At 44.2% G+C, this 16,629-nt stretch overlaps 1 protein-coding gene across 1 annotated transcript; it reads left to right on the top strand.

Moving 5' to 3' along the window:
* Positions 1-525: 525 nt before the first annotated feature.
* nsun3 (NOP2/Sun RNA methyltransferase 3) lies at positions 526-16,146 on the top strand. Its single transcript, XM_035393358.1, has 6 exons — positions 526-814; positions 2,086-2,183; positions 2,400-2,737; positions 4,472-4,626; positions 7,278-7,399; positions 11,850-16,146. The coding sequence occupies exons 1-6, from the start codon at positions 647-649 to the stop codon at positions 12,106-12,108; spliced, it is 1,140 nt and encodes a 379-aa protein (XP_035249249.1). The 5' UTR covers positions 526-646; the 3' UTR covers positions 12,109-16,146.
* Positions 16,147-16,629: the final 483 nt, after the last annotated feature.

Here is a 16,629-nt window from a genome sequence, read left to right as displayed (position 1 = left end):
ACGCCGCAACGAATAGAAATTAAGTGGGAAATTAGTGGCACATCCACAAATGGTTAAGGTATATTTCTGCAGTTTGTACATTGTTACATGGATCGGTATTACGCCTAATTTTACATTTGTACGCTTGTAAGGCGTTAAAAAAGCATAGTACATAAATGTCACACTTTTTGGATATCGTTACATGTTTATTGGATTTGTATACAGTCTTTTTTCTACCACGGGTTTGTTTCTTTATTACTATAACTAAAATGCATTGTACTCAGCTTTTTAATCTCATTAAATACATGCGTTATTTTCCAATCAAATTAAGTGTCATGTTTGTCATTTATCTCACCTATATATATATATTATATATATTTTTTTTTTTTTTCAGTGTACTTATATATTGGATATGTTCACCGTGGAAAGTGTCCTTAGGCTCACAATATATGCTATACATAATAGTATTATTTTACTACAATACTGTTATTTTCTGGATTGTGTTAATGGAAGCGGAACTTCGCATCGCAGTTATTTGGGAGCGGACATAAATATTAGACGGACAAGTGCTAGCATATGTAGCTAGCTGCATCGAAAACGTTAGTTCCATATGTAGTCGTGCAAAGAATGTTGGTTTAAATAGAAATCTTTAATTGTTTTGTATGAAATGATTAGAGTTTTGCGCTCGAACAGCACATGCATCTTAAGCAATAGTTTATTCGGCCCATATTATCTGAATCCACTAAGACTGGGAGGATGTCTCTGGTACAGCACAGCTGATCCAGACTTGGAAGTTGAATTTCCGAGGGTTTTACGTACTGGTCGAAGCAACCAGGTGAGGCAAGGGGCAACGAATGCAGCTAGATAAAAACAACAGTCCCCACACACTGTCGTTACGTACAGTCGTGTTAACTAGCTACGGTGTTAACGTTAGCTGGCTAGAGACATTTATAACGTTAACTATCTACAGTTTTACCAAGTAGCCAATTCTGTGTGATAGTCTACGGTTATAAGTTAAATGTATAAAATTTTAACCAAAAGGAGGTGCGCAAGCTAACATTGCAGTGAAATGCAAACTTGGTTATAGCTAGACACTTTAAATGCTTGCTTGTTAGCTGACGTTAATGTTGCCAATGGCAGTGGTTCTCAACCTCGGTACTGGGGGCCCACTGTGTATGCTGGTTTCGTTCCAACCACAATTGCAATCACGGAATTGTAACAAACTATTATTTTTCCTTAATTAGGTGCTTCTCATGTCCGAGGGATTATTTGCCCACTTAAGCCCCCTTGTGTCAGAAATAGCTATGCATGCCATAAAGAATAAAAGTCCCATATTCACACTGTGCTCTATTGAAGACGATTACGTAACGGTTAAAAAATCTAACGGTTAAATCTAAATATTTGATAGATAACGAGTCAAACCTGTATTGTGATAATTAGTTTAAGGGAAATATTCACTTAAAGCACTTAAACACGTGTTCAGCAACTTAATTAGGAGCCTATTAATTCCCCTCGTTAATTTGATGTGTTGAAAATGTTACCTCTTTTTAAGTGATTGTTTGCCATCACTTAAAAAGCAACACAATAACACAAAGGGATTTTATTATGCATGCCATCATGCATAGCAATTTCTGACACAATGTGGCTTAAGAGGGTAAATAATTCCTCTTAACATGAAAAACACCTAATTAAGAAAAATGAACAGCTTGTTAAAAATCTGAGATTGCAATTGTGGTTGTAACGAAAACCAACATACACAGTGGCCCCCCAGGACCGAGGTTGAGAACCACTGACCTATGGTACGCTACATACATAGCTCATTAAACTCGTATTGCAAATTGGCATGTGAAGTACTGATGTTAACACAGCCATCGGGATTATAATATATATTATTTTGCCTGCCAGAGAAGACAAAAGGATGATGTTACAGCTGTGATTATAGCATGTCATAAAGCTTTATTAAGACGTAATAGGGAGGGGGAAAAAAATAATTCAACCAGTGTGAAATCAGTGACACTGACTGGTCATCAACCATTTGATGACCACTTGTCTGACAAGATAATCGTGGTGGTCATCAACTGGTTTAATCGCCTCTCCTCCCTTCAGGTAAAGTCAGGACCACAGAGGCAGTTGTGCCAAGTTGTGCTGGACCACTTTGACAAGCAGTACAATGAAGAGCTCGGTGAGCTGTGGACCAAAGCAAGGTTGCCAAAATTATTTACAAATTTTAATCAAAACCTGTTCAAAATAAGGGACTTTCTCTCAACTTGTTTTGCTACATTTAAATACAATCATTTTAATCAAAGGTTCACATTTTATCCCGCTTCAACATGACAAAAGAGTAGTTCTCCCCCTGCTGTCACTCTTTGGAAATGAAGCTGAGATGAGTTTAATAACACTGTTGTGTGAATGTGTCTCAGGGCTGTGCTGCTGGATCCTCGGTGCTGGCAGTATGGATTAATGCTGAACCGTTTCACTGAGCTGGGTGAACTCAGCCAGGCCCTCCAGGCCCAAGGCTTCTCCAGCCTCCTGCCTGAGGACTGTGGATCTGGCTCCCTGCGCTGTTTGGTGCACCCTGCCCAGAATCGGTTTCCCTCCCAAAAGCACCGGCCTGGCCACCTCAAGCAGCTGTACCTGCTGAACGCCGCCTCACTGCTGCCTGTGCTGGCCCTCGGGGTGCGGGATGGGGACAGGGTGCTGGACTTGTGCTCTGCCCCAGGGGGCAAAGCCGTGGCTATCCTGCAGAGTGCCACCCCAGGTAATTAAAAAAATAGTTTTTTTTTTTTTACATTTATTTAACCAAGATAGTCACATTGAGATCTCTTTTGCAAGTAAGCCCTGGAGCCTACATGCTTTTGGACTGTGGGAGGAAACGCATGTGTAATGCTTTCAAACTCAGGGGTTCCCCTTTCTCTTTACTGCCAAAAGCCTTGCTGGCTGCAGATTACCCATTTGCCGTTAGTCACTTGTAGCCCGTGGGGATAGATAAAGCCTGTTTTCCTTTGATGTTTATTTCACCATTGTGTAAAAGGATCACATGTACAAGCACACAGAAACAGTCAGTAAAGCCTGTGTAATACCAGGCCCAAAGCCCCCTGTCCACTTCAGCTCCAGGCAAACAAACATTCAGAAGGGTAACGGCACACACACCATGCTCCGCTGTGAGCAGGTGGTAACACAGGCTCAGTTAGCTTTTTTTATTAGGCTTCCCGTGTGTTAGGATTGAGCGGGTTTCTAAGGCCTCTGGAAAGGAACGAGTGTCGCAGAGTGCAGGGAACCCCCGTCATGTGACGTGTGTCCCCAGCCTGTCTGTACACCTCAGTAGCCTGGGTGGAGTACAGTCAGGTTACTTGGCTAAAACATGCTTTGAACAGTGTGTGTAAGATTTGTGGAAAAACTGCAGAGTGCGTGAGTGTATTGGTGTTAGAGGGACAGGGGGCAGTATTGTGCTGTGTGAGTGTGTGAAGTAGTTCAGAGATGAGTGGGCATGTGCATGTTCACTGCACTATACACTATACACATGTACAAACACTACACACTTCCCCTGGAGCCTGTGTAAGAGTGCAGTCAGTTTCCTTGGCTTGGGACCCAGATCAGTGAGAAAACCTATACCAAAAAGAGCATGTGGGTGTGTGTCTGTCTGGCTATGGTATGAAAGGTTACACTTGACACCATACAGCCAAGTGACTGGTATCAGGTGAGTGAAAATGAAAGAAAGAACGAAAGGGTGTGTGTGGGAATTGTACCATATGCTGTGTGTGTGTGTGTGTGTGTGTGTGTGTGTGTGTGTGTGTGTGCGTGTTTGTGTGTGTGTGTGTGTGTTAGTGAAAGGGAAACTGGGTGCAGTGCAGTGTTTGGTTTGGCTATTGTACGGAAGGTTGCACTCTCAGCACGACACACACAGGTTTCAGGTATCAGGTATCTGCAACCAAGGTAACCGAGACCCTTATATTTACAAGCAGAAGCCATGCCCCATCTGAATGATACCACTGTACTCTCTCTTAGCTTCTGCTACTGTATACAATCCATTACAGTACCTCCTGCATTCAACAGTACGGTAACATCCACCGCTGTTTAACCAGACAAGTGTACATTTTCCAAATGATAAATTCCTCAAGCGTCCACAAGTGTTTATTAATGCAAAATTGTAATCCATTTATAAATATTCATTGGGGATTCATACATTAGTTATGTTTAAGGGAAATTGGCTCACTACATTTTTGTGAAATACTTAACAGAGACTATTTTACCAAATTGTAATAGATACACTCTGTTCTTTTTTTGTAGATACCGTGCTGGCAGCTAACACCATTTAATTCTATCCACCCGCGGTGGACTGTTAAATGTCTATGATAAAGGTATAATTGCCATAAAGGCAGTCCTGCTTATAAAACTGTATTATCTCTTCACAAGCAGCCATTAGCGGTAATTAGAGTTGTACAGCGTGTTCAGATGAATGGCCCTGGGATGGCTGAGCGCGGCTCTGTTTCAGGACTGCTGCACTGTAACGAATGGGACGGCGAGAGGTGGAGATGGCTGCGGGACACCCTGCAGTCCTTCGTCCCGCCCGCCCTAATGGAGGCCGTCGGGGTGCTTAATCTGGACGGGAGAGTCTTGGGGCGCCGCGAGGCGGGCGCGTATGACAAGGTGGGGACAAACTGCCTCCCGTGCCCTTCCCGTGTGCCTCGTAAAGCACCGGGACAGGTCCCCTCACCCGCACGCGCGTCACAGTCCTTTACCCCCCCGCCACCCCATCCCACCCCGGCCGGCTCGCAGTAAATAACGAACTGATAATGACCTGACTCTTTTGTTGGGGGGGTTATGGGAGGGGGGGGGAGGGTGCTAGATGTAATTTCTGCATTTCCTGTTACGGTTCTGTGGTTTAACCTCAGTGCGCTCATCGGACCGGGCTGTCTGGCGGCCCTGGGGCTGGTGAAGAGCGTAGCGCTGTGGTGGTGGTAGCACCCAGAACACCCACAGCGCTGGCGTTTCAGCTGCTGCCGCAGGCCACCTGGGTCCATTCAGGAAATGCATCAAAACTCAGTTCACAGATTGAAAAAATGTCCATAACATTCTACCAGGCTTTTCAGCTCATGAGTTGTGTTTCCGTTCATTTCTGAATGGGCTGCAGTGAAACTGGATTGACCCCTTCCCTGGCCACCAGTGCAGTTGGTGCACCTAACAGGCATGGTGTGACAGTGAGTTTCCATTAAAATGAATTTCAAAATACAGATTTTAATCTGGGTTTCTATTCTAGGTTAAAGTGTATTTTTTGGATGTGCAGCCCATGTCTTTATCAGGAGAGCGTCGGGTTCGAGCAGGTCAGGCCTGTCCTCGGAGCGGTGATGTTGTCAGCAGATTAATAATCTCATTTTAGCATTATGCTATCAGGTAAACCCACACAGGTGCCCAGCCCAGACCTTTATTTGTAATTTTGTTTCCAATTTTGGTTTCCACACAAGAGGCATTTGAAGGTCATCAATTTTCATCACTCCTGTTTTTTTTTTTTTTTTTGACCAGCAGGTGGGGCTGAAGTGTAAGATTTTACTGTAAATGTATTAAATGTATTTGTTTTCTCCCTGAAGTTTTTCAGCCCCCGTTTGTGACAGTTTCGTTTTATTCCGTGCTCTTGAGCGGATTTGTTTGGTCGCAGTGATTGAAGCGCTGGACTCGGGGTCTAATCCCTGATGAGACACTGCTTTGATAGATAGTCTTTTTACTAGAGAAATCCAGGTAAAGGTTCCTCGGCTCCCCCAGTAAAACCTGGCGGTGTAAAACGCGGTGAAATAAAAATAAGTGCAGTCGGTGACCTGTGCGGGGGTTCCTGCTGCACAAGCGCGTCGTTTCATCGCTGTAACAGAAAATCCGTCTCAGATTCAGCGCCACGGCCCGGTGATACTGTTTGCTTTGCGGTAGTTTGTTGTTTTTGTGTCTTTACTGTAGGCCTAATTGTTTTTGCCAGCTGACAGCTGTGAGGGTATCAGCATGTGTTGCCTGCATTGTCGCAGCTCTTAATTTTAGTCCTCCTGAAAGTTTTCCTCCGGCGTGCGAAAAGAAAAAAAAATTGTCGCCTTTCGATTTGGCAACGCGCAGCGTGTGCGGCGGACTGACTGCTAAACGTCCCTTAAACTGAGGTGAGTGTCTGTGTGCGCGAACCTCAGGCCGTAATCCCCATAATGAGAGGACCTGGCGGGCCCGGGCGGCGCCGAATTTGATTTAATCCGTGGAGGGGGAAGCCCTCGCGCCCCGTCGTGACAGGACGGTTATCTCCGGCGGTTCCCTCTCTGCCTGCGTCGCCGGGCTCGTTTTCCACCTGCGCGCTTCGGCTGCGCTAACGCGCGGCGAGCGGCGGGCCCCCCTCACGCACACACCGCCGCCAAGCCAATCTGCCCGCTAATGGGGAGAAAGCAAACACAATTAAGACACAAAAAGGAGCAATATACGATTGCCTATTCAGAGAAGATACTCCAATTAAGTGTAGTGCGCGTGGTCTAATGAGCTCCTCTGTGGGGGCCCTACAGTAATCCTGGCCTCGGCCCGGGGAGAGAAGCTTTGTGCGGTAAAAGCACAGGAGAGTCCCACATTCACTCAGCGAGAGAGAGAGAGAGAGGCACCGATGGAGGTAAAGATAATGAGAGGAATGAGGAGAGAGAATGCACCTTTATGTACTGTACGTAGTGCTTTGGCTGTGTTTGTAGTGTGTATTTTATGTCAAAGCATTTAGAGAGTGGCCATACTTTCATCTGGAGAGTGTATGTTCAAAACGCTAAGCGTAGACAGACAGTGTATGTGTGCCCATTTTAATGTGTGTCCCTGTGCTTGTTAAGCACCATTAGCATTTTTAGTATACCAGAGGTAACCGAACTCAAGTATTTTAGAAGTTTCTCTGGATAATTTACAAGAGCAACAGTGCGTACACACAAACAAAAGACATTTACCTCATTTAAATTGTAGTTTCATCACTGTTGTGATTGCCTTTGTAATTGTTTACAAGACAATGGTTACCATGTCAGAATTACTTGTCATTATGTTGTTGGCTTCTGACCAGAAAAAAAAAAACAAAAAAAAAAACTTTGAGCTTTTGAAGTTGTTGTGAAATATCTAGCTTGAGTTGTGTCAGGGACCGGTATCTCTCAGTTTAAACTCAAGTATATGGTATTTTCATCTTTCATATAAAATTCTGGTGAGTGCTATTCAGATGTGTGGTGTTCTGTGTGTGTCTCAGGTTCGTTTCAGGTGAGTGTTATCTGTATAACTCTCAGACTAAGCCCAGGTGTGTACTGTTCTGTTTGTCTCAGGTGCTGGTAGACGCTCCATGCTCAAATGACCGCAGTTGGCTGTACACGTCCCAGCCTAAGCAGGGTGCGCTGTGGCTGCAGGAGAGAGCCAAACTCCCCGAGCTACAGAAAGAGCTGCTGAGGTGAGTCACAGGAAATGCAGGAGAAATGTTGTAGCGTGGTTGTGTTGGGGCCGAACCGGGGCAGGTTCAGCAAAAGTACGCCCCCTAGGGGATGCTGTTTTACCCCAGTCACTTCAGTAAATGCCTAGCAGGGTAAGTGGACTGCGGTAAATATGAGGCTCTGTACGGATAAATAGGGGGCCATTGTGCAAATGGTGTGGCTATGCTGCTCAGTGGTGAAGTGCTTAAAACTGTGGAGGCACAGGGAGCAGACTGTGCCGTCCAGCGTCTCCAGACCAGACGGACCAGACGCATGCCTCTACAGCCACGCAGGCGGACAGTCTGCCCTGAGCTTCCTCTGAGGGCAACCAGCCTTTAAAAAATAAATAAATAAAAAAAATTAATCTGATCTGAAACACCACTCAGGTCCCGGAGTGATGCTTTCCCTTTATAAAAGCACATGCTGTGCGGTTCCAGGGCTTCTATGGTCTTGAGCAGGAAATCGGTGTACAGCGAAGAGCAGGGTGAGACTCTCAGAGGGCATAAAGAAGCGCCAGCAAATGTACCTCAGCAGACCCGCCATTATGGCTCTGAGCCTTCCCGCGAGTCCCTTCAGGTTCTGCATGAGCTTAAGGCAACAGAAACTAGGAACGCATACGGCCTGGGACAGTGGGATTCTGATCCCATAAGACGCACTGTCGTTTGTTCTGCTCACGCTCGTACTGATACATACTGATACACTCGTGTGTGTGTGTGTGTGTGTGTGTGTGTGTTTCCCTATCATTTTCCTTTTTTCCAGCCGTTTGTTATGGAAAATGACACAGTCAAAATTTTATTGTTGAAAATGTGCATCTTATATAGCATTAAGAAGTATTTAATTCCCTTTTTTAAAACGCATTTTCAGCCTGGTCTCATCCCTCTCTCAGGCTCTTTAGATGTTTTCCCCTGTAAGATGATGTCCTTTATTTTCTCTCTCAAGGTCCCGCGCTTTGGGCTGGCACATAAATTGCTGAGCGCGGAGGCCAGTTTCCAGTCTGTTTCACCGCCCACCATCGCTCTCCGGGCCCCGCGCGTTTGCTCGCGGCCCGGGATGCGTTTAGCCGGAAAAGCGCTCCCCGCTCCACGCCCGCCCCGCCCCGCCCTGCCCCGCGCCGTACATACATCACGCAAAAAGGCCTGCGCAAGGTCGCACGACCGCATTTCCATTCCGCACAGCTGATGCTTGGCTAGGAGACCACGCATTAAAAATGGCACCCGCTAAAGACAATGTGTATCTTTCCTGACAATTTGTCCTCCAATGGCCTGCTAATGGGGGAGTTTGTGAGCGGCCTCTACCTTTTAAAAATATTCCTGATGGATAGATTTCAGTTTGCCTTTACTGTATTAATGCGTGCGTTTATTAATCTGGAAAATCCACAGTATATCCATAGCTGATCTTACCAAAGTGATGTTTACTGAAACTAGAGAATCGTTTCGCACCATTTGTGTTCAGGCGAATTCATCACCTTTGACAGTGCCTGTGTGACCTTGCCGAGATCACGCCTTGTCAGAATAGCCGTGTTATACGCCGGCGCTCTGTGCCCTGGCAGTCACATAGGTGTTGATGAACGGTTAGCGCTTCAGCGCGTCCATGTACACAATGAGGAAACACCTTTTCCATTTGACTGTTATTGTCAAAACAATTTAAGGTGCGAGTGAGACTAAATGAATCCGCCCCTTTGAATCCCCCCCCAAAGCCGATTTAGCCCTCCCGGCACACGAGGTGTGAGGAGTACTTAGAGGTTCAGTCGAAGCGCACTGACTGCAGTGCCATCGAGTTCAGCAGAGCGTCTTTCTTCCCCTGAAGACGCGCCCCCCTCGTCCTGCTCCGCGCGCCACGCCTGAACGACGCCAGCCCGAAGGCCGGAAGCCCGCCTCGCTGTGGCTCCGCGGCGCCGCGCAGCGTTCCACCCGCTCCTTTTCCGGCAATGCGAGCGCTGCTCTGCGCTCCGCCTTAATCCTGACTGGTGCAAGTGTGCAGCTCAGAAAGAACCCATTAAGAGAGGAGTCAGAGCTCCCACCATAGAGATTAGGAGGCCTCGACTATAACCCACTCCCCCCGCTGGCCCCACAGCACAATTAGCCAAATAATATTAGCATGTAGTCCCGCAGTGTCTTGAACATGCTGGACTGCTCGTTCACCTCGGTGGGAGAAACATGATTCCTCCTTAAAGCGGGAAGTAAGGTATATTTTCCCCTGGATCTAAAAATAATAGCGGCCGGTGGTGTGGGCCCGCCATTCCGGCTCTGTGGAGCCGCGGCGGGACGCCTTGGCGACGCTAGCTGCTCAGGAGCAAGCATCCGTGTAGAAACAGCCCTGCTGCAGGCCCTCCCCCTCCCACAGGATAACCACCGCTGCTGCTCTGGGCCCTAAAGATACACCAACTGCTGCTGCTTCTGCTGTTTATCAAAACATCATTTCTCATTTTCCTAATTATGAACTTTCTCTGTCTCAGACTAATTAACGGTCCTTCTTAAAGTATCGGGGTAATGGCTTGACCCTCTGGGCTGTTGAAAGCAACTTTGTGCAACTGCTAAAGCACTGCGATCGGTTCTATTTAATGTGTAACACGCGCTTTCGAATCGTTCAACTGCTTGAAGGCACACTCTCTACGATTCATTTGCATTTGTCTGATGTCCTGCTGTTTCGGTGGTATATGAAATCGGGACATTGGAGAATACTGGTCCCAGAGAAATGCTTTCACTTCGGCAGGTTTATATGAAGGACAGGCCCAGCCTTGGGTCCCCCCACAATCGTACGATACGAACAATTTCACAGTCAAGGTTTAGACCGTCATTTGCGATTGAGAAGCCAGTTCACTTGGGGCTAGTTTTCCCAAACATTTCAATCAGACAAAAGTGATGCATTGTTATGAGCATGTAGAATGTACTTGTTATGCTGTATATAAGTAGTGATTATATAGGAGAGAAGAAATTGGAAACTATATTTTATAAATTGACATTAATATTTAATTTGGCCTGTTTGAAATTTCAGTTGTAATGTGACTCCAGTTCTTTATTCTCAGCATCTTATTAGTGTGAATAAAAACAAGCCTAACTAATATTTTATCGCTGTTGATATTTTATCACATAATATTTGAATCCACATTCTGGGGAAAAAAAAAAAAAAACTTAATGATTTGGATCAACATAATCTTGGTTTTTATTCCTTTATAAACTGACTACAACCTTTGTTTGCAAATAATGATCTCATTTAATTTACAGAATTCAAAGCTCAGAATAATCTTAGTCTTTTTCTTTTTCAGTTTCATAACATCATGATTATCGGGTTGTGGAACCTTCATAGCTTTTAAAAATATGCCACTGGTAACTGACAGGCATTCAATAACCAATCAGAGATTCATTTGAATACTACCCTTTACTTCTGCATAATCAATGTACCCTGTTCAGCAGTGATAAAGTGGGAAGATCCATATTGTAGGACAAAGATAATGTGTTGTATAACAGTTTTTTCTTTTTCTGTCAGCCTGCTGTATTACTAGGTGCATGACTGTCTTGCTGTTAGGGGACTTAAAGGTGACCTCCTGGTCTGATTTGATTAAGAGTGGTATAGCACACACACAGGTAATTTTATTTTTTACACGGTCACCGAGGAACTGAAACCTCAAATGAGATATAATGACATTACACGGTAAATGTTTCATTTTCTCCTTAACAGCTTATCATATTGCGGACATGGGATCATGACCCCCCTCCCCCCCCCCATCCTCCACAAAAAAAAAAAAAACATCCAAGTGATTGTATATAGTGTATATGATACAGTTAGAGCTTCCATTAGACTTGGATCAAAGCTCATGAGATTACTGGAGATTGAAAGAACTAATTGCCTTTCTATAAATATATTCTCTTATAGCTGAATGGAGTATGCACTGAAAATTCTAGCTCTTATACATGCATGCTTTTATTGTGCTGCAGTATGTGCAGTGCATTCCAGTATCCATGACTGTATTCAGTCATAATGGAATATATGAGCAGTTTTATGAAGGTAGCAGCACCTTTAGGCACAGATGCTGCCCCTTCATTAGGGACAGATGCTGCCCATCAGTAGGGCATTAGTAACAAGGCAGTGGACAGAAAAGGGAACGTTGTTAACTGGAGACAGGAGGACGGGGAAAAGCTCTCAGTTTTTTGAGGAAAAGGCTACAGCAGTTTTGCGTGTTCGATGCAAGAGCAAGCAGTATTTTGAAACATAAACACCTGAGCTGACTTTAACCTTTGCTTACAAGACATTTGATTAATGTAAACAGATAATATTGCAGTCATTGATACAACTGCCTGCTAGTTGAGACACAGGGTCTTGGTGTCAGAGTACAAATGTGCAATAACATGAAAATGAGCATTGTGCGGATTCTAAATGTTGCTCCCTGGTCTGTTTTGACACCCCCCCCCCCCCCCCCCCCGGGCCCTCCAGCTCAGCGTTGGCGGCGGCGCGTCCCGGAGGTTCGGTGGTGTACTCCACCTGCACGCTGTCCCGCGCGGAGAACGGCGCGGTAGTGGAGGCGGTCCTGGCATCCTGTCCGGACGCACAGCCACAGGACCTGGGGTGGCTGGCCCACGCCCTGTCCCACCGCTTCACCTTCGCCCCCAACTCCCCCCACGGGCTCCTGGTGGTCCCGGACCAGGGCAGGACCTGGGGGCCCATGTTCCTGGCCAAACTGAAAAAACTGTGACTGCTCTGTGCCTTATCTGAGGAGTACGGTATGTATTGTGTGATATGTGATGTTATGAAAGGCAGGTTTTACCACCCCCAACGCTGGATGCAGTCACCTTTAGAACAAACCAGAGTAAAACAGTATGGTAATGTAACTTTGTAAACAGAAACATGAATGTTGATATTTCCCCATCCTTTTATAAAAATGTGTATCATTTCGGTCCCACTGTAATGTGTGAGCAATTTGGTTTTGATGTCATTTAAATGGTTTGGTTTTTAAGTCATTTTGTAAAAACTTTGTTCATAATGTGAAGAGCCTTGACCAGTTTCATTGTGCCATTCTCTCGACACCAAATATACTGTACATCATTGGCATGTTATTCATAGACACTGTTGTCTGTCCCAAACAGGTTCTTAATAAATATTGATTGGTTAATATGTGCCAGCCGAAATTGTGGGACCAGTACAATAAGTAAAATTCCGAGGCTATTTTCTGGAAGAATCTCTGATAACAGGTCTGCATTTCTGGTAGTTATCTGCACTCTGTGAACCTTACAGCCATACAGCTATCACACTGAATGAGCTACGATGCCTCTCAGTAATTCCCTTCTAAATTTCTCATAGATTAAAATAAAAATGAATCTAGTTCAGCTGTGTAATAGAATCAATGAATTGGAGGAAGTGTCCACGCTTTTAGCTCAAGGTGGCTGTAATTTTCCCCCCCTCTCTGCTCCTGAGGAGGGAAAAGGCAACAAATAAAGGATTCTTGTCAGGTAGTCTGCTGCTCTCTGTTTGAGAAGAATAGCAGGTGCGGCACCTTGCCCTTCAGGTTGCCAAGTTGGGCTGCGGTTGCCCTTTAAATCATAGTTCAATTCATTCGAGCAGGAAATGAATTGTCATCCTTCAGCAGTATGGTACCCCGGTAATGTGATCAAATGTGAATACCAGTTTTAAAGATTGCAAATAGTTTCTGGACTGACAAATGGTTTTGGCTGGTGAAACTAAAATAGCTGCTGACATTTTGACTCTCTTCCCGCAACCTCAGTATTTTATAATAACAGAGGCTGACAAGGACATCCTATGGTTCCTGGAGTTTTTAGCTAAGACAAGTTAAGAGCGGGTTGTCGACCTTCAGCTTTTGAGTGGAGCCATAGCCACACGTTGTGTGGTCGAAAACATATTTCTTATAGGGAGGCCTAATAACATCTTCTGCGAAGGTCAGATGTCCAAACTTGCAAATTGGCATCCGCATCTTATTCTGTCCAATTGAAATGTGTCAATCTCCTGTCACCTTATACAGATCCAGAGGTACATAGCAGAAGTAGTTTGGCCAAAATGACCAGTTGTCATGGGAGTGAGGTATTGGTTGGGGAGGAATAGAGGGCATTGGTTCCTTGTATCTATGGCAGAAACAAAACAACAACAAACACCTCTTAGCCAAGGCCTGTCCACTGCTTTTCCTGTCTCCATCGATCCTTGCAGATGGGTGTGTTTCTGAATCTGTGAAAACGAGCTTTGATAACCCGGGTGCGTGCCCAGTAGGAGGAGGTGGTTGGGAGGGGCTCAGACACAGTGATTCATGACGGGCTCCCCGTGCCACGTCTCCACTCTGCTGGAGTGCTTTCACCAGCTCGCTCCGCACTTATTTGTCAAACATATGACTAATAATTACATCTGAACTCATGTTTTTTCCCCTCATCCTTTTGCCCAGAATTAGCCGGGATCCATGTATAGCCAAACCTCTGTTGTTTTGATACGGGGCTTTTGCTGGTCACTTGATTGTAGTGTGACTTTAGTATGACCTCCATTTTTTTCTGCCTGCTGATGCAGATGGTTTTCATGACATCTTTCAGTTTTAAAAATAGCAGGGTTTAGATTGACATCATGTTACAGAGTGGCTTCAGATTATACACACGCACAAAAATGTGTGTGCTTGTTTGTGTGGGAAGGGGGGGGGTGTAAGATATGACTTGGTATTGATATATTTTGTTGACTAATGCATAAGGTTTTCCTTAACACCAAACAATAATAATGAAATCAGGGAATTCAAGAAGTTTTAAGGCCCATTGTCTTTGATTGAATTTTGCCCCCCCTGCATATAAATGTGTGTGCCAATAGATACGGCATGCAGTCATTCACCCATTTTCAACATTTGGATAAAATGCTTGAGGCCTGCAGTGGCGTTCTACTCCTTGTCTCTAAGTTAGTGCAGTTTTATTATTAGACTCGAATGAAGGACTGTTACAACAGGGAAGAAAAATGAATTTGGTGATAGCTTTGAGTTGAAGAGTTTAAAACTTATTGGAAAACTCCAGTGTTGAACATTGAGCAATATTACTTCTGTGGTTGAAGGTAGCTGTTACAAAGCTGACATTTAAAAATTCCAAAAGGGAAACTACGTGTTAAATCCATGTACTGTTACTTATTTTTAATGTGGTAGCAAATTTAACAAACTATAGACTGCCAAAGCTGGTCTTCGGGCATGGAATAGTAATAAAATTACATTGTCTGGACATTGTAGGCAATTTTATTTATTTTTTTTTTTTTAAAAGAGTATGTGGCATAGCTCTGCTTCTCCCTGTTTCAATAAAGTGAAAGAATGCACAAAGCAGACTGACTGCTGTCCTTTAAAAAAAGAAAAAGGGGGATAGGGGAAGATATCTCATTGACATGCAAAATGACTTGATTTATCGAGGGAAAAGACCCTGGAACTGTAATATGTTATTTCCAAATTGTAAAAATAAAGACAAGTAGTAGTGAGATGTGGATTGGAGTTCTTCCCACGTATGGCTTCAGGAATAATTAGCCTAAATCTTGGGGCTGTACAAATGTGTTACGGTAATGGAGGAATTCATAATTAAGATGGCAGCATCACATTGCCAGAAGGAAAAGCAGGAAGCATTTGTATCCCCTCAGAAAACCTTCTCCGTGTGAGCAGTCAGATTATAACTGGGGGGCTGGAGTGATAGTACTGCTGTTCATATAGAACAGAGCCTTTTGACAAGACAAAAACATACTCTGTACCTCTGTACTTCAGTCCCAGTTTTAGCCATGGTGAAAAAGTCTTCCAGCTTTTTACTGACTATGCCACTTCTTAAAATAAGCCAGTTAGTCGGGCCTACCTGTCTGTCTGTTCTGTGCTAGTTTTGGTAATGGCTTTGAGTTGCAATGTGTAGGACGTATTTCAGTATACTGTAGTGGATTTGGCACGTGGACTTCTGTGAACATTCAGCTAACAATGTGTGGTTTCTGGAACTTTACCAGAGAGTAAAGGGTGAGCCTTCCCGACATGCAAATTTGTTCAGTTTCCTGGATGTCCCATATACTGTAATTTGGCAGCGCAGATGATATTGATCATTATTCTGATAAAAATCATCAGAGTGATACTGTTAGTATCTCCGTTCTATTTTCCATGACAGCAGCATTAAAAGTCTTCATAAAGTTTCACATTACTCAAGTTGTTGTTTCTTATTACGGTGAAGAAATTGCTATTTCAAGCCCATTTCGAATGAACCTCTAGCATTAAATTAAATCCATTAGCCTCCACTTGTGCTGGGTCACAGAGCTAAAAGATGCGAATGTTGCATTTACTTACATAAACATTTCACTTCCTCGTGAATGACTCCAAATGAGCACAGCGCACCTCACAATCAAGGCTGTTTCAGATTTGTCGCCCACTGGTGCGAACCTTGTGTGTTGCCTTAATGTATATCAGCGTAGAGCCGGTTCCCAGAAATGATCCAGTGGAGGGGCCTCCTTGAACACAATGCACTGAAGAACACAGCACGGCGTTCAACACAGGAGCTGCCACTGGTCATTTCTGTGAAAGATTCAACAATGGCAATTTTCCAGCATGAGGTAATTGCACAGCGCTAGAGACCAGACCCCCACAGCATTATCTTTGCCTCTTCAACTGTGATAAAGAGCATTTAGCCAAAGAAGCCTATGTGCAGTGGTTCTAAAAAGATTTTATTTAACGGGCTGGGCACATTGTGAGGTAATGATGTGAAAAAAGAGGCTAGCAAAGGTGCTGGGATATAAGCTGTAATATTCAATGGAAAAATGAAAAAAAAACATCTGATGGAGGGGGCTAGAGTTGTAGCTGCTGGGATACTGACGTAGTTGCAGCTGCTATGATTTTATTTTGATATATATTGTATTACTTATTTTCACTTTTTTGAGTTAAAAGATTGTGCAAGATGTATAAAAAAGTAATAAAATATGGTTATGAGAAAGTCTGTGCAGAAACATTTTTGTGGCCATATGAAGTAAATATACTGTCAGCTCCATAATGTTTGAGACAAAGATCTTTTTCTTTGATTTCGCTTTGTACTCCACAATTTTAGGTTTGTAATCAAACAATTCTCACGTGATTAAAGTTCAGATTCTCAGCTTTTATTAAAGGGTGTTTCTATGCATTTTGGTTTCACCTTGTAGAAAATAAAGCACTTTTTATACATAGCTCCCCCATTTCAGGGCACTATCATTTTTGGGGCAAATAGCTCCATAGGTGTTTCTGATTAGTCAGGTGTGTTCAATT

This window comes from Anguilla anguilla, chromosome 15, assembly GCF_013347855.1.
Source record: "Anguilla anguilla isolate fAngAng1 chromosome 15, fAngAng1.pri, whole genome shotgun sequence".
NCBI lineage: Eukaryota > Metazoa > Chordata > Actinopteri > Anguilliformes > Anguillidae > Anguilla > Anguilla anguilla.
This window is presented reverse-complemented; position numbering and strand designations above follow the sequence as displayed.